Below are 17,692 nucleotides of genomic sequence, written 5' to 3' on the forward strand. Positions count from 1 at the left end.
GTGGGAAGAAATTGGAGAACACTTAGACCCTTCCCATGGGCAAACGGAAGTGCCTTCGGCACACGTAAACAGCCCTTTGGGCCAGTGCCACTTATCTTACCGATGGACTCTAGATCTGGGCACAAGTGTGCCTAGGACTGAAGAGCCCAGGCTTGAAGTTGATCTGACTGGACAAGTTTCAAGTCCTCACAGAGGCAAAGAAATCACCCTTCTTTAACCAAATGCTGCAACATCAGTCCCAAAGGGGCAGCTGGTGGGAGCCCTGATGCCGGTGCAGGAAAAGTCCTGTTTCTGTGCACTGGTCCCCCATGTCCAACGATGGAAAGGCCTATTCATGCTGCCCCAGTCCCAGGCACCGGGTTCCTTGCATTCATTCATTCATTCCACTTATTTTCCAATTTATATCCTGCCTTTTTCCTACGAAGGGCTCACGGCAGCTTACATCATTCTCCCCCTCCATCTTATCCCCACAACAACAACCTGTGAGGTAGGGTCCGTGACTGGCCCAAAGTCACCCAAGTTGGCTCCCTGGCTGAGCGGGGACTAGAACCCGGGTTGCCTGAGTCCCAGTCTCGTGCTCTTCACCACGACCCCACACTGCATTCCCAGCACAGCTGTGACCTCAAGGGCTAGAAGCTTCCTTCACCAAAGCAAAGCAAGCCGATTTTCCATGCTGCGCAGAACAGGCCGAGAGCTGGCGGCAAGGAAAGAGGCTGCGCAGTCCGCGTCCTTCTCCCCAGCCCTGCTGGATGAACTCAGGGACGAGACTTGGGTTGGGGGGTTCTACAGAGGTAAGGAGAGCCCCTTCCCAGAATGCTTTGGCAACACGCACCTCTGCACACCGCTGCGGGAAGAGGCAGGTGCAGAGAGATTCCACGGGGACACCTGCTTGTACAGGCGGAGCGCCTGCAGGCTGTCCACCAGGTTTTTGAGTCTTTTCCTCTGCTGATTTATGATCTCCCGGTTATTGGTAAGGGCATTGAAGAGAGTTTCGCGCTCAGGTACCATCAAGCGCCTGTTAAGAGAGAAAGGGGAGTCAATCAGAAGGGAATGTTCGCGAGCTGGAGACGGAAAGGGAGAGGCAGCAAGGGAGAAAGGCCAGGTGGACAGGGAACACTTCCGTTCGATGCTGCGTGCATCCGCTCGACTGGAAGGAGACGGAGGTACCCAGCAGGTTTCCCAGGGCTCCAAAGCCAAGGCTGTGGGCGTTCAGTTTGTTAGGAAGAGCACTGGAGAGCATTGCCCTGAAGCTGCCTCCCTTAGTCATTCTGGAGAGAAGGTTGTTTCCGCCGTGAAAACAACACTGTTTGCCTCTCTCAACGCAACTCCCCATCTGCCAGGAGGGGATGATGGAGCCCGTGAGCCTGCTGACAGGCTCTGTCAGGGCGGGAGAGAGCAACAGCATAAAACCCACGGCAGCGGCTGTGGCCTGCTGCACCTGCACTTCACCCCTGAATTCGAGAAACTGCACGCCAGCCTTGGTACAAGTGGGTTTTTCCCTTCCCAACTGTCCTCAAATCGAGAGAGAGAGACCTTGCCTGGACCAGGCCCCGGGCTTCAAACTTGGGCCTTGCTCCAGCTGTGCATCACTTCTGGGAACAAACTCGACTGCAAGCTGGTTGGCTGGCTAGATGGGAATCTGGCCCGTACTGAGCAAAATTAATAGCCTGCTCCATGTTGACTGGAAACGGGTGGGTGTGCACTCAAGGCTCACAAGGAAAATGGAAATGCCAGCCAGCTCACTCCTTCCGAGCAAACCCACGTCCATCGTGAAAGGTAAGCTTAGAATCTCTCTCTCTCGGCAACGGGCGCATTCCATTCCTGAGAGGCTCCCAGGGAGGAGGGGTCATTCCAGTGGTGGGCTGGGAAAAAGTCAAAGGCAGTGGGAATGAAGAGGAAGCTGCAGCACATGTTCCCATATATATACCGGCACATGTTCCCTTCTCCTACGACTGGGCCTTAGGAGAGGCATTTCAGCCTTCCAAGAATGTGGCCTGCACAGGGCTGAGAAACCGTGGAATATGGGTGGTCTAAACTGGGTAGCCACCTCAGGAATCCTGGAAGGCTCCCCAAGGATCCCGGGGGGCTGCTTTCGGCTCTCGGGCCTGCGGTTTAATACCCACGCTGTTAGAAAGGCCCTGAAGCACAGGCCCCATCGCCTGACGTGCAGGTTGCTCACCTCTGCTTCTTCTGCTGCTCCAGGTGCCGATCCCATTCCAGATCTAGGACGTCGTTCACATCCTGGACAGCAAACTTCACGTACTGGTGCAAGCGTCGAATTTCCTGGCCAAAAACAGGAAAGTTTAATTCAAAGCCATCATTCTAATCCACCAGGAACATGCAAGCCAAAACCTTAAGTTCCCAAAGCCATGAAAGGCCAAGAGCGTTACTTATTTTTAATTTTTATTTCAAATTCGGATTTGCCTTTCCATATCTATGCAGATTCCAGAGTGGTGAGGAATAAAAAAGGCAAGGGAAAGAAAATAAAACGAAGCAGCACTACAAAACCCAGGAATGATCAGTAAAAACTGACAGGCTGAAGAGGAGTCAAGATGCTTTCGGGAAGCACTGGAAGCGCCACCCTGCTGGTCCCTGGCCTGCCCGTCAGGGCTAGCGAGTTCCACAGAAATGGAGACTGAATGGCACTCTCTCCACCTATGCTCTGGTGTTGCTGCCCAGGCCTAACACTCTCTCAGTGGGGGAAACAGCGCCAGATTTTTAAGGGGATGTCCCTGAAGGCTGTTCAAAAGCTGCAGCTCGTGCCAAATGTGGTGATCAGGTTAATGACTGTGATGAGGACGGCAAGCTGATTTGGTGACACGGGCATCTTCCCAAGACTCCGCCAAAATAGATGCCTAACCTTTATGGTGCCACAAAACTTTCTGTTGTCCTTGCTGGAACCAACTTTTCACAGCCAACCGCCTGGAAATAAGACTGCGGCCTTATTGTTTAAGGCGTCATTTTAACTGCGGCTTCTGCACGGCGGTGGGCAGGGGGGCATCCTGTATTATCCCTGTGCCTCTAAGCTGGATCCATTGGGCAAGGGCCCCAGGGATCTGTTCGGTATTGAACAGCTCAGGGCAACAGGGGAGAAATAACTTGTTGAGCTTCGACACGCCGGGGGGCAGAGACGCCAAGCCTCCCCCCACTTCCCCTTCCCTGCCCACCTCCCAAGTCTCTCCGTCTTGTTCAAAACCATTTTATATGCTGCCAGGAAGTTCCTGCTGCCACCCCGCATTTACGAGCTCATTTGGTTTTAAGTCTTACCATCCGTGAAATTAACTGCAACAGCCCAAGTGCTTATCAATCATCACCGAGTGGGACAGCAAGCGAGGATAAAAACAATCACCCACGGTGAATTTTTTTAAGCTTAAGAGATTAAACTGGCACCTCCTCAGAAGCTTTCTTTGCACAGCATTAGATTTGTTTCTTTAAGTCAAGTCACTGGGATTGGCTCCCAGACGGGCCCAAAAAGGGGGTGGCACATTGTTATTAATCACGGCAGTTCAAGGACTCAGCTGAGCTTGCAAATGCCCTCAGCCAGCCCCAATTCTCACTGAGGGCCAGTGTGCCATAGGGATTACAGCACCACTGTCCACAGCAGGGCTGGAAGGACACAATTCGAAACCTCCTTCAGCCATGAAAGGCTCTTGGTCCCCATGGGCCGGTCACTCCCTTCTGCAAAACAGCCATCCAGCCCTGCTGGAAGACCCCCACTCCTGGCCCTCAAATCGCTCTTCAAGGCACTTGTCTTTTGAACTTCCCCCGAGGATGCTCAGAGAAATGCCAAGACTTGGGGATAATTTTAGTCTGTCCAAGTATCAGTGTGGAATGCCTCTCCCCACATTCTTCCCATCACCTCCCTGGGCAACCCCACTCCCCATGACTCGGAGGGAACAAGAACAAGTGGAAGGAACCCTTTGCTGGAGACCAAAGGGCCCTTTCTGTAGAGCCATTTCAGTGGCTCTGCAGAGGGACATGAGAAACAGAAGCAGGGCGATTCTCCCAGCCTCACTGAAAGGTTCATTTTTCCTCTACCCTTCCCATTTCATTTTCCTTGTGTGCTGTGTCTGCACCTGAAGTTGGGCTTCGCTCTTTGGATCCAAAGGCTTCTTGTAGAGCAAGTGCAAGTACTCAGAGTTGTGAGCCCGCTCATCCTTCTCTCTTGCTTCCTCCACTCCTGCAAATGCCTCCAACAGGTTAGTTTTGAGAAGGCTGATGTCTCCATGAAGGGACTGTGACCAAGAGACAGAGAGACACATTGAGAATTCCCATGCCACCCGGAGAAATGCGGCTTCATGCAGAAATGCTCCCAAGCTGTCAGCCAAGTCTCCCAAGTTTGGATGGAATAGGGAAATAACTCCAGTGGAACTTTTCCTGATTTGCTGGCTCACACACACAAAAGGCCCCAGGGCAAAGCTAGCAGGTTGATTCATAGCACGGCTTAAATGGTCATCTGAAGGCAGTGCAGGGCTTGCCTAGTTTGCCCAGTAAGCTTTGGTGCACGCAGCAGCCAGAGCGCAGGACCTGGACCCCACTCGGTCATAAAGCTCACTGGGGGATTTTCTGCCAGCCACTGACTCTCAGCCTGATTTACCTTCCAGGATTGTTGTAAGGATAACACGGAGGAGGAGGTGGATCGTGTGTGCAGCCCGGGAATACAAACACAACAAATACATATACACATATTTATATTGATTGATTGATTGATTGATTTATATCCTGCCTTTTTCCTACAAAGGGCTCAAGGCAGCTTACATCATCTCTCCTCCTCCATCTTATCCCCACAACAACAACCCTGTGAGGTAGGTTGGGCTGAGAGTCTATGACTGGCCCAAAGTCACCCAGTTGGCTCCATGGCCGAGTGGGGACTCGAACCCGGATCACCTGAGTCCCAGTCCCGTGCTCTTAACCTCTACGCCACACTGGCTCTCACACATATATATACATGTATATATATACACACATATATATATACACACAGATATACACATATATATATATATTAAGCATGGCCCAACCTTCTGGCCCAGCCTTCTCCAACTGGGGTTAAAAAGAAGGAAAAGGTCAAAAAAGGCTTGCCCTGCTCTCGTTGGTGTGAGCTCAGCAAGGGTGAGTGGGTCGCTGCCCCCTGGCCACGGACTCTCCCTCCTAGCCCGATCTCCACTGGATGGATTTGGCCCGGCTGCTACCAGCCAGACAATGGAAGGAGCGGATCCTCTGGGAGCGCTTGAAAAGCTCTGGACCAATGGGCTGTCCACTCCTAGCCTGGAAAGCCGGATCTGCTCTTCTCGGAATCCGGCTGCTTCTCCGCTGGAGAGCGGCCCCTCCTGCCGAGGCTCTTACCTCGGTGGTCTCTTTGATCTCCAAGAGGAAGGTGTGAAGGTCATTTGACTCCGTCCTCAGTGTCACCTTCTCTTCCTCAGTGCCCACCTGGAAAGAGGTTTTGCCTGTCCGGCTTTTCAGCTCTTCCATCTCCTTCTGGAAATGGGCTATCTATGGAGGCAAGACACGCTTATGTACATTTTAAGGAGACACCCAGGCCATGAGAGCTCAGAGTGGGGTACGGGGAACCCTCCAGAGGAACATCTCCATGAAATTGTTTTGGGGAAGTCAAGCGTCAATACCTATTGTTCAAAATATGCAGTAGTAAAAGGAACTCTAATTCCTTAGAAAAAAGACAGGTGTTTGCCAAACTTCTGACAGCAGGGGAACTTCTTCTGGACTGCAAGTGCAGGTAACTAGCATCCTTGCACCTGAAAAGGTGGGGAAGTGTAAGATGCACCCATCTTCAGAAGAAGCTTATCGGCTGTGTTTGCACAGGAGTCACTTCTCACTAAGCTCAGAGCACGGCCAGAACAGCCCAGCAGAAGGTGCTGTGCTTGAAGCCGGCCCCGAAGCACAGCCTTCCGCTAACCCTTGCGAGGGACGATCCCACACAAGCGTCGAGCAAGGTGACGGGAGGCAGGGCGGCCGACAATTCTGCCAAGTCTCACCTCCTCTCTTATCCCTGTGATGACGGGGTCCGAATCCTTCCACTGAGGCGGCGGCTTCTCCATCCCTGGGCCTGAAGGCGGCTGCCGGCCCTGCAAAACACACGGTTGGAACGTGAGGGCCATGCAGGATGGGTGATCGAAGGCCTACAACTCCCATGTTGTAGAGAGCCGCGCCACCTGAAGAATGCCGAGTGCTGCAGGACATTCTTCAGGATGAGCACAAGGGCCTGGACGTGGAGAGAGCCACCAACCACAGGCAAGCACCAACCTCGCAGAAAAAGCAGTCCGGGATTCATCAGGGAGAACAGGCCGGCATTCCCTGGGCTGCATCCCCCTGCCACTGTACCACCGGCCCCAAGGTGCAGCCATCTCCCACCCTTCATTACCTGGGAGGGGCTGGATTTTGACACAGCTGGGGCAGTCTTGGCTGTTTTCTGGAGCGCGGGAGCTGGTGGACCGCTCTGGGCAGGACGCATCGCTGAGAAAGAAACAAGCAAGAGGCCTTTCAACAAGGGTGAAATGCAACAGGAGGGCAACGTTCCAGGAACGGCGCAGGGAGCAAGATGAGGGGACAAACCCCCCCAATGTTAAGGGAACACAGGGCAGGGGAAAGGGACTGGTCTCAGCATCTTAGGCAGACCAGCACAACAGAGAGCTCTTGTAAAGGTGGATCAGAGCTGGGGGAGGGGGTGGTTAAAAAAAAAAAGGCCCCCGCATGGCAGGAGTGATGGCCAGCTTCTCCTGCACCAAGAACTGGACAATTTGAGGCGCTAAACCGGCAGTCTTGCAGTTGTGTTGAACTGACCAGAGAACTTCGGCGATTAGGCAGTAGAGAAGAACAAATAGAGTATAAGCTCTTCACAGAATGTTTAGTCTTTGAGACCCATTTCTGATGAAGCTGCACATTTCTTGGTACTGTGTCCAGAAGGCCAGCTCCTACCACGCAAAGCTTGCATCCGCAACATGTTCTCCAAACGCCCAGGGCAAACGTTGTCGCCATAACTGGGAAGAGGTTGGGCACGGAGCAGGGGGACCCACTCACGGCCTCAGATGGTCAAAGTCATGATAATATAGGCAATGACCTACATGCTGTGGGTCAGAGTGATCAGCGCAACTTCCACTGGAGCGCAGCTTACAAGCCTTTCCCCAAATGCCACCCAGTTCAGGGCGATTAGAATTATTTCTTAAACAGAAGCACTCAGAAGGAAAATCAGGGCAGCCCCACTGCCGCTGTGAGAGTGCAGGGCCGGGGCAGGAGCAGGGAACCGTGCGAGCGGAGGAGCCATACTTGCGGACAATACAGGGGTCGAAGCCTTTATGGGTGCGGACGGAGGGGTGGAGAGCAGAGACGTCTGGCTGAGAGGCCCCGAAGGTGCAGGCTTTGCCGCAGGGCAGAAGGTGAAGATGGTGGAGCTCTGGGCACTGACGCCGCTGCTGCTGCCCGTGGGTGCAGAAGACTCCACAGCAGAGAACCTGAACGGGAGGGGAAAGGCTAAGGCTGAGGCAGGCCTCCAGCACAACACCCCCCCCCCCCGCCACTTCTGCCTTTAAAGAGAAAAAGTAATTGTTCTTTTTTAACTAGGAGGCTGGCAAGCTTCAAAGTGCACCCCAAGAGTGGCTTTGTGTTTTGGGGATCAAGGCCAGCCCCTGCCTTGGATACGGGTTCGGGGGCAAGTTACTTTCCTCTGAGCCGCAGAGTTGTCCCCCACGGAATCAGTGGGTTGCGAATGGCCGTCCTTGGAATGGACAAGCTGCACCCTTGTGGCAGCCATTTGTAAGAGCGCATGCCTCAGGTTAGCCTTGCCAAGAGTGGGCCGGGCTGGGCCCTCTGGAGGGCTAGATATTCTGCATCCCTCGCTTCACTCCCCCACCCCCAGAGTCCCCTCCGGATCCACTCTAAATGACAGCAAGTGCATCGATAACTTACTTTTCGCTGAGGTTAACTTTCACAGAGGACGAAGGGGCAAAATTCTGCTTCAGCTCAATGGGAGTTCCAGAAGGAGGGGGACCTGCTGAGCCATTTGCGTTTGTTTTGAAGTTCACGGATGCAAAAGAGAAAGGGGAGGCAGAGGGGGGAGCAGGGCTGGCTGGCAGGCACGGGGTTTGGGGCACTCTGGACGGGGTGGAGGAGAAGGAGAAGCCGGCTGCTCCGCCAGAACTGGAACCAGGTGGAGGCTTGGAGGTCTCCGAAGGGAGGGGATGTGGAAGGGAAGCCTCTGCAGTGGATCCGGTTATCTTTAACGTGGAAGATGCGAAGGAGAACGCAGCTGCTCCGCCACTTGGCGCTGATGATGAGGCTGAGGCAGGAGCAGCTACAGCCGGGGTTGCTTCCACTTTCGGAGGGGCAGGTGCTGAGGAAGGGGGAGTGCTACCTGGAAAGAAGGCAGAAAAAAAGGAGAGAAGTGGAGTGTTTCTGCAATGCCCACAACCAGAGCAGGAAAAACAAAGCAACTGTGACCAATTAACATCAGGCCATGAAAAGAGGCCGGCTGGAGTGGGCCGCAGAACTCGCTCGTCTCTCCTCCGTTCCATTTTACCCTCACAGCCACCCTGTATGGTAATTTCACTGTGTATCAGTGTTTGTGCTGGAGTCGCTCCATGAGCTGGATGGTTGGGCAGGGACTGGAACTCTTCCTACCCAGCTGCCCTGCCACCTCTCTTACCAGGAACCCAAGTAGCTGACGTAACTCTCCTCCACAGTTTGTCTTCACAACAATCCTGCGAGGCAGACTGAACTGCGAATTGACGACTGGCCCAAAGTCACCCAGTGAGTGCCAGGGCTGCGTGGGACCCAGAATCCAGACCTCCTGTGGTCCGGCCGGCACTCTCACCACTGGACGGCGCTGCCTGTTTAGCTTCAAGGAGGCACCATTTGAAGGAGGGGGGAAACTCTCCAGGCACAGTTCTGCATATTTCTGTCATGTCTTGCCTTTCCCTCCAAGGTGGGAAACAGACGTCAAGACACTGGGTTTTGTTTCCGATTCCTCTCTGAGTGGCTCCCAGCGGCCCCCAGCTGCACCTACCAGCAGGTCTGGCTCCCCTCTCCCCTTCCGTGGGGAGAGGCTCAGGCACCACGAGTGGAGACCTCACGCCGGGGTTCTGGTTGACCATGTAAAAGGGACACAGCACCCCATCCGTGGAGAGCAGCAGCAGCACCGGCGCCGGGTCCAAGGTCTTGTTCTCACCTGCAAAAGAGCCGCACCGGCCTCAGGCATGTCCGCGCCTCGCAAGGCAGCCCTCGAGACGGTCCAGGAGGGGAGCAGAGAGTATGTGACGAGGGAGGGACACGGCGTGCCTGCATCACGTGGCTTTGTTCAGAAGCACTTTTTCCAGCCCCAAGAAACAAAAGGCCCCCAGGGTGGAAAGGGGACCATCTCTGCCCACAGACTCGTGGTCTACAAACACCCGGCACAAAAGGGCAAAGGAAGGAGGAGGAAATGGGGGAAAGAACAGGGCAGAACAGTTGCTAACGAGGACCGATCCTGATAAATAAATACATCACACCAGTCCCTCGTTGCTGGCACTGGCAGCAAGTTCCAGTCCAGGCTGATTTCAAGGTTTTGACTACGACACAGAAAGCCCTGAACAGCTTGGGGCCGCGTTACCTCAGGGAGCGCCTTGCTCTGAACCTCCCTGCTCGTTGCTTAAGATCATCAATTGAGGTTCTCCTCTGAGTCCCTCCCCTCAGTGAGGCTAAAGGGGAGGCTGCAGGGGCAGGGCCTTTCCTGTGGTGGCACCCCAACCGGGGCACGCCTCACCACACGAGCTTGGCCAGGGGGCTGTTTTGCTGAGTTCCAGGCACCTGCCAAAAACCTTCCTTTCTCAGCGCACCTACGGCGCTACTTAGACCTTTCTGCCTAATCGCACTGTTTTCATCGTATTTTTATTTTATGATGGATATTATGATTTTATCGTATTCTCTATTACAATGTTTCAAATTGTATTGCTTTTAGCTACCGCTAAATTCCCTGTTCCCCCTGAGTTTAGAGCAACCCCTGCAGTCGCCCCGGGGGAGGGATTTTCTCCTTGATGAGGCGGAGTGGCAGGTCAACCCGCTGGGCTTTGGGAGAGGCCTGGCCTTGAATGGACCAGCAAATCCCCCGCGGCTTTGGGGGAGAGGGGAGCACCGGAAGGGGTCGGGGCAAGGGTCAACTCCGCTGCGAATGTCCTGGGGCTCTCCTTGGGGGGGGGGGAGAGGAGGGGAGCTCCGGCGCCCCACGCAGACACCCACCGACAGGTATGGGCACATTGCTGGTGCAGTCGATGGCCACGCCCACCGGCAAGGTGTCGTCACTCTTCTCCGTGACGGGAAGCTCTGCTCGGCTGGAGTCCTCCAGAACCCAGAGCTCCCAGTTGTTCTGCAAGAGAGTAAGCTGGATCGGCCCCGCGTGCCACACACCTCTGGGGCCTGTGCTGTTGGGGAGGCAGAAAGACCCCAGAGAGGAGGCTCCCGCTCCGGCGGAAGGGAGGCAGCCAGGTGGGGAAGGGGAGCTCCACCTGGCCCGAGCTGTCCTCCATCAGGCCTGCAGGAGTTTGCCCGAGAGCCGCACCCTCCCATGGACATGTGCTGACCCTCCCACTGCGCGTGACCGCCTCGCATGCCGAGCGCTTCGCCTGGCGATCCCTCCTCTGGCCCCCTGCAGTCCATGGCCGTTGGGGAGCTGCGTTTCTTGAGCGGGCATCAGATCCAGCCCAGGTCTCAGCCGGGACTTGGAAGGAGCCATCCACGCCTCTCCGAAACCCCACCTCCCCGCAGCTTTGCCCTCCTTCAACCTGCCCCACCTCTGGTGGCTGAAGCGCATCCCAGAAGGAGTCCTTCACACCCTCAGGGCGCCAGCCCTACCCTGGGGACCTCCAGCACCAGACTTCCTGGGCAGCTGGCCGGCCACTCTGAGCACGCAGTCAGCTGACCCCAAGGGCCCATCCAGGCCGATCCGATCCCGTCAAACCAAGCTTCACCCCCGATGCTGCCTAAACGCCTCCTCCTTTCCTCCGATTGGGCAGTGCCTCCTGCCTATCTTAGGCTCTGGCCCCGCTGCGCCTTGCTGATACCTGTGGGCTGCTCCACAGCTTCCCCCTGCTTCTACCCCCCTTCCTAGCCAGTGGCACACAGAGGCAGCGAGCTCCCCCCACGTATCTGGAACCTGACCCACGCCCTCCCCCACAGCCCTGCCAACAGGGCTTACTCTGCTGCAGCATGCCCGCTCCACAAAAGCGGCTTTCCCCCAGGCAAGGGCATAGAAACACAGAAGCAGAGAGAGTCAGAATGGGTCTCCGGGGCCATCTAGTCTGACCCCTGGCTCCAGCCAGCTCTGCTCCTGACAGGCCTCCCATGGGCGTGCTCTGGCTCCTCCCAGATTTAGCCCCCAGAAGGCCTCATCGGTGTGCCCCACCAAGGGAAGTGAGGCAGAGGGGCGGCAGCTAGGAAACCGGCCTTCTCGCTGTGGCATCTTAGCTGCGAAAATCAGCACAGCCTGCCAGACACCTTCCTTCTGGCCTTTTAGGTATCGCCTGAAAATCGGCCTGCCCGTGTTCGAACTGAGCAAGTGCTTAGCAATCCAGACTTCTGCTTCTGTGTGGTTTCCGAATCGGAGCTGCGAGTACTCTGGCCATATTGTAGCATTTCATGCTTTCAACCTGGAAGGGTCCACGGACAAAGGTGGGCCAAAAAAGACCCGCTTCTTTTAGTGTAAGGCTCTGCGCTGTTATTAATGAGGGAGAGGTGCCTTGATTTTCCACCGTGCAGAAGAATCCCCAGAAAAGCTGGGAAACCATTGAATAATTGGTGGTCAGGAGAAAGGAGTGAGGCCACCGGGGGGGGGGGGGGGGGGAAGAGGCCAGTTCTGGAGCCCAGGTGGGCGGCAGTTGCTCCCTCAGCCTGAGGTTTCTCATCCCTGCCTGAAAAGCTCGCCGCTGCCTTTCTGGTTTCTCCGAGGCGCTGGCAGGAGGAACCGCTTACCTGGTCTCCTTGCCTCGCCAGGATGCTGACCTCTGTAGAAGCGGCAGAAGCGGCGAGGATCAGATCCCTTTGAGGCGGAGAACAAAGGAAAAGCAACGTCAAGACACACCCCAGCCCAGCAGCCAGATTTCTCCCAGCAGCACGGAGGGGGTGCAGCCCATCCCTGGGGAAGGGGGGGGCTGTCACGTTCCCCTCCTGCTTGGGGTCCCCCACCGGGACAGCTGGTGAGCCGCCGTGCAACCTAGACGAGGGGGACCCTTCCCAGGGCGCGTTGTACGTCTGCTCTGGTGCCACTTGTTGGGAAACCAAGAGGAAGAAGGGGGTTGCTTGTGTCTCTCCCCCTCCCCAGAACACTGCCCCCATCCTAAGGTTAGCGGCCAAGGAGCCTCACGGAAGCACCGCACTCTGCCTGGACGTGGCTGGCTGTGGCATCCAGCAAAAAGCGGCAGAGGCGGACAAACCCGACCAAAAGACACGGGCAAGCTCGCGTGCCGTCCTCTGAGACTTACCACTCCTCCATGTAGTTAAGGAAATAGTGGTGCTGCCTCTCCGTGCAGCTGCCGTAGCAGGGCTCCATAAAATTCACAAATATCTCAGGCCGCTTGTCCTCCTTTTTCTGAATGGAGAGAAGGAGCAGAAGGTTGCAGACAGAATGGCTGGCTGGGGATGAATCTGGCTAAGCGCACACGAACGAGGGGGCCACAAAGAGGCCACAAGCTTGGATTGCTATGAAAGGTCAGGCACCCCTAACAGGTAGAAGCACGTGCTTGTGCATTTAGGATTGTCGACATTCAGGGCAAAGGTGCAGGCCTTGGACTGGTTCGCACATAACATTAACCCACGAGCTTTTCACTCTATCCCGGGTTAGTTGGGCTGATGATCAGACAAAACACAGTTTATTACCTCCCGCCCTTGGTCTGCTTGTTTCCTTACTCTTTGGCCTGCTCCCCACCAATATCCCAAATGCCTCTGTAGTACTGGTATCTGGAACAACTGGGCTTTTTCACTGCTCCCGCCCACCCGCCACTCTGTAACCCATGAACCACCCCTGGTTCTGGGATGGCATGTAAGGACAACCCATGGTTTAAACTGTGCAGAGTTCACAACCGACCAATAAGCCGCAGGTTCTCTTCTGGGTTGTTCCTGGTTAAAAAACCATGACCTGTTAGTGAAGCTGTTTTGAATTATGGCAACCTATGCTTCAACATCCCAAACTGTGTTGAGCTTTACGCACCAACCAGGTCAAAGACATGACTGAGAACTTCGGTAGGTAAATGCAGTGTCACAGTACATGGCAGAAAAGCTGGGCTAGAAGTACACAGGTTGTACTGCTCCTGACAGCAGACAGGGGCTCTCCGGAGGGGATGGTCCTCCATTTATAAAACACACACAGCCAGAAGACACATGCTGCCGAACTGATGTGCCAGTATGCTATGGTTGGGTTCAGACAACACAGAAACTTGAGGGATAAGTATGGGTTATCATTGAACTGTGGGTTAATATGTTGTCAGAATGCTTCTGCACTAAGAAACCATGGTTTGTTACTCATGAACAACCCAGGAAAAGAACCCACCATTTGTGGATAACAAACCATGGATTGTCGCAAACAGGTTCAGACCACACCAGAACCCATGTTTCAGTGACCCATGCTCAGCTCTCAAGCATGGACTACTGCGCTGTAAACTGCTCGTTGGCAATTGGGTGGGATAGATACAAAACTAGCACTATCATCGTTATGTGATCTAAGCCCAGCCTACGCGCAGACAAGCCAGAAACGCGGAGCAGGCCAGTGCAAGGGAATAACTGGCCGGCAAATGCACAGCAGCCAAACAATGAAGGGCTTCCCTGGTTGCCATGAAACACATACGGGAAGGATCGCCATCACCACTTCCGGAGCGGTTTCCAAGGTGCCGTCGGCAGCAGCATATACGATGGTGAAGACGTAAGTGCCGACCCACAGCACGTCCAGGACTGGAAGCGTAAGACAGAAGCGGTGGTCAGAAGGGCCTGGGAAGCACCCACATTCCACGCCTGACCCTGGTCCACCCGCCTCAGTCGGCATCAGTGGCATCAGCCTCTCCCCGCCTAGTGCCCTGCACTTGCGCTGGACTGCAGCTCCCACTGGCCCAGCTGAAGCCGATGGCAGCTGTATTTGATGACGATTACTATATTTATATCTTTCATTTGTAGATTTATATCTTGCCTCTCCTCTTCTTTATATCTTGCCTCTCCAAGGTGCCTGACCATAGCTGTGTTTCCTCCTCTCCCGTGAGTAGGCAAGGCGGAGATTCTGTGAGGGACCCATGATCGCCCAGAGAGCTTCATGCCTGAAAGAGGACTAGAACCCGGACCTCAGACCGCAGTCCAGCTCTCTTAACCACCACGCCATGCAGGTTCTCCCTGCAGCCCAATGCATCGTGAGCCTGCTCAACTGAGGCGAACTGGTGCGCCCAAATTAGCAGCAACTCTTCAGGATTTCAGACACGTTTTTCCCAGCTCTTTCTCGAGTTGCTGGGGAAGGTGGCATCTCCACTAAAGTTGGTGCTAGCAACAATAATAGTTATTCCTCTAAAAAGGAACAACCTTGATGATTTTACTGCCAAAGACGAAACAGTAAATCCATCCTGTGAAACAGAGTTGTTATAAAATACAGCATGCCATAACCAAAACGCCAATGCGGATAACTCTGTATTTTTATAAGTAACATCCTGCCGTTTCGCTATCACCCAGTTTTTGCAGGTTGACCTTCTGAACATGAAAGTTATCTTGCACCCACAACCCTGGGCCACTCGAGAATGGCTGTCACAAGACTCCACCATCTGCCTAGGTAATCCTGCCTTTCATGGAAAAATTCTTGAACTGGACACCCGGCTGCTGAAAGAATGCTTTCAGCATCGTGGAAAGAAACGTGGCTGCGATACCAACCGGTCATGGGGCCAAACTGGGGAAGCCTACCTTTAACAGGATTATCGGAATCATAGAAGGGGGGGCAGGGGATCAATTTCTTCTCCTGTAGGTTCTAAAAAAACAGAATGACAGGAGTGGTTAAAACGGTCTCTTTCATTAAAGGAGGGCGGGGGCGAGTTCAGCAATGCTACATCTCAAAGATGCAACAATGACACTGAATTGGCCCAGGTGCGTTCAAGCGCCCGGAGCACGTCATACGGGCGTGTGGCGTCCCCTCGTGCTACTCTGCATCGTCGCGCGGGCCGCCCGCTGCTCCAGCCTTGCCCCTGCCATGATGCACATGGCTGGCTTCTCCCTACATCTCCAGGATGGGGTAGCAGAGGGGCATCTGGGCTAATGGTGACTCACACATGGGGAAGTGAACAAAGCAGGGTGGAAACTCCACCTCGCCAAGCAAGAGTTGGAGGAGGGAGGGGCAAGGCACTGTGGGAGCCGAAGGGTTCAGCCACAGAAGCACCCAGCCTGAAACTTACCGGCAGATACTGGACCACGGTGCCGTTCTGCTTGCCCACGGCCAGCTGCTTTCCTTTGGGACTCCAGCACACTGCGAGGAGGAGGAAAGGCGGGTTCCGTTAACGAGGGGGACAGAGAGAGCAGCGGGGGCTCAGCAAACCGTTTCGATTGTCCTTCCTGCAATCGTTCAAAGGCGCCTTCAAAGGTTTGTGGAAAGCACATCAGCGGGAGGGGAGGAAGCTGATGGCCAAGCGCTTCCCTCTGATCCTCAGCTTTGTGCTCTTCCTAAACGCCTCTCCCCAGCCCAGAGAAGGAACATGGGCAGCTGCCTCATATCAGACAACCTGGCCAACTAGGTTCTGGGCAAGCCGTGGCCCTCCAGACGCTCTGGCCTGCATGCCACCGGCCCATGGTGAGGGACGCCGGGAGTGACAGGCCGCAGCACGTGGAGTGGCGGAGGGGGACGGAACTGGCCCTGGGCCTTTCCACGCACAAGCAGGGTATCCATCAGAAGCCTTTGCCCTGTGATGATGCGAGGCGGGCCCTCAGCTCTCTCAGCTGCAGCACGGCGCATGAAGCCCTGGCCGAGCCTCCCTGGTCAGACGGGCTGCAGAGGCTTGCTCTCTACATGAGGCATGGAAGTAAACAACTGAGGCGACCAAAGGGAGCTGCCGTCGAGGCCTCTGATGCTATTTCACTCTGGGGAGATGGGTAGGAGGGCCTGCACTCACATGGGGGTGGCCTGGATGAAAGTATAGCCCCACTTGTGGTGGGGGGGAGATTCCCCTCCAAGGGCACTGTGGATGGGCAGGTGCCATGCAAATGCAAGGTGAGACAAGTACTTTCTACTTCCAATATCACCCCACCAGAGCCTTAGCACCCTTCGAGTCTCATTCCTCCCAGTAACAACTGTATGAAGCATGCAATTTATGGCACCTGTATGTCACCAGCTGCCCTAAGGTTTTCTGGACGGGTTTTAAGAAAGCAGTATTAAGCACAATTTCAGCACAGCATAAAATCACCCAATCTGAACCATCAGTATGACTCTGTAGCAAGCCAACAAGTAAATCACAGATAAAAACCCCAAAACACTGAGAGGCCAAGGACACTTCAGTAATTTAAAGCACGGGCTCTCCACGGGAGTGCAAGAGACCACAAGCAGGGCACCAGGACAAAGTCGCTTTCCAGGGCTATTCCAAGGCAGCCGTCTGTAAATAAGACATGGGCCACTCTGACCTGACCTACATTCTCTGCGGAGAATGCTTCCAAACATGCATTCAGTGTATCATCACTGATTTTACAGCGCATACCCAAACACAGGTAAAACAGGTCCTAACCGAGCAGGTGCATCCAAGGAATTGGTAGACCAGCCCAAAGCCAAGCTACTAACCTGATGTGACAGCCACCGAGGCGGGCAACGTGGCATACACCTTCGCAGAGTCTGTCACCTGCAGGACGGAGACGCTTCCATCAGACAGACAGACGGCCAGCATGGAGGCGTTCACAGGGTTCCACTTCAGGTCACTAACCAGAGCCCCACCCATCTTCTGGTAGGCAAATGGCCGCTTCTGCTGCTTAGCCTGTTGGAAGGAATCAAATACTCCTGTCAACAAGCCACTCCCATTTGTCCTTATACATGCACATGCAGATGTTTTCATGACTCAAACCACAGGTTATCTAGTTCAGTCATGGATTCTTCAAGGCCATGAGGAAAGGCACATTTTCTCCAGCCTCGACTCTCTAGAAAACAGATGGCTGTGGCCAAAACCATGATTTGTGAAGCTGGCAAGTTCCAACTGACCCAGTTAAGTCGAACCACAGTTTAGGGTTTGGATATGGGGCTAACTGCTTCAGCAAAAATGGAAACAGGTAATATTGATTCTGAGCTGTTATAGCACAGTATTTCCATTTGTTGAGAGCTGTAACAAGGTGTGACCATGGAAAAATCATTTTCCCTCCAGAAAAGGTAGCTGGCAACAGACTGGACATCACCAGCTGCAGAGGTAACAAGGAAGTGGGTACATTTCAAGGTGCTGAGCTTTTAGGGAAAATGCTGCAAAGTATGCCCAAGGACTGAGCTAGTCTTACCTGATTTACAAAGGTCCGGATATCGAAAAAGCCAATGAAGGATCCAACCTCACTTGAGGCCATGCAGACTGAGAGTGTCAGATTGTCACAGCTGATGGCCAGGTGATGCACACGAAACTTCATAGGGACAAAAAGGCTCTGGACATTCTCGACTTTTAAAATAAGCCAAGGGAAACAACAGGGGAAAGATGAGCAACTCTTAGAATATAGCTGAAAACCTGCAGCTTTT

The 17,692-nt window shown here is 54.3% G+C and overlaps 1 protein-coding gene across 7 annotated transcripts in view; it reads right to left on the reverse strand.

The window, feature by feature from the left end:
• The window catches only part of NUP214 (nucleoporin 214), a 57,007-nt gene that overhangs the window by 38,242 nt on the left and 1,073 nt on the right, over nucleotides 1-17,692 (reverse strand). For all 7 annotated transcript variants that reach the window (XM_044439936.1, XM_044439937.1, XM_044439940.1 and 4 more), the window contains exons 3-19: nucleotides 17,464-17,615; nucleotides 16,766-16,955; nucleotides 15,396-15,466; nucleotides 14,911-14,974; nucleotides 13,823-13,926; nucleotides 12,465-12,571; nucleotides 11,956-12,022; nucleotides 10,228-10,354; nucleotides 9,020-9,181; nucleotides 7,924-8,368; nucleotides 7,285-7,469; nucleotides 6,383-6,474; nucleotides 5,997-6,086; nucleotides 5,347-5,496; nucleotides 4,077-4,235; nucleotides 2,180-2,283; nucleotides 833-1,015 (exon numbers count right to left, since the gene is read on the reverse strand). In XM_044439936.1, coding sequence (XP_044295871.1) covers nucleotides 833-1,015; nucleotides 2,180-2,283; nucleotides 4,077-4,235; nucleotides 5,347-5,496; nucleotides 5,997-6,086; nucleotides 6,383-6,474; nucleotides 7,285-7,469; nucleotides 7,924-8,368; nucleotides 9,020-9,181; nucleotides 10,228-10,354; nucleotides 11,956-12,022; nucleotides 12,465-12,571; nucleotides 13,823-13,926; nucleotides 14,911-14,974; nucleotides 15,396-15,466; nucleotides 16,766-16,955; nucleotides 17,464-17,615 — 2,452 coding nt within the window. The remainder of the gene's footprint in view (nucleotides 1-832; nucleotides 1,016-2,179; nucleotides 2,284-4,076; nucleotides 4,236-5,346; nucleotides 5,497-5,996; nucleotides 6,087-6,382; nucleotides 6,475-7,284; nucleotides 7,470-7,923; nucleotides 8,369-9,019; nucleotides 9,182-10,227; nucleotides 10,355-11,955; nucleotides 12,023-12,464; nucleotides 12,572-13,822; nucleotides 13,927-14,910; nucleotides 14,975-15,395; nucleotides 15,467-16,765; nucleotides 16,956-17,463; nucleotides 17,616-17,692) is intronic.

The sequence above is a fragment of the Varanus komodoensis genome, unplaced genomic scaffold (genome assembly GCF_004798865.1).
Source record: "Varanus komodoensis strain SLA01 unplaced genomic scaffold, ASM479886v1 scaffold36, whole genome shotgun sequence".
Lineage (NCBI taxonomy): Eukaryota > Metazoa > Chordata > Lepidosauria > Squamata > Varanidae > Varanus > Varanus komodoensis.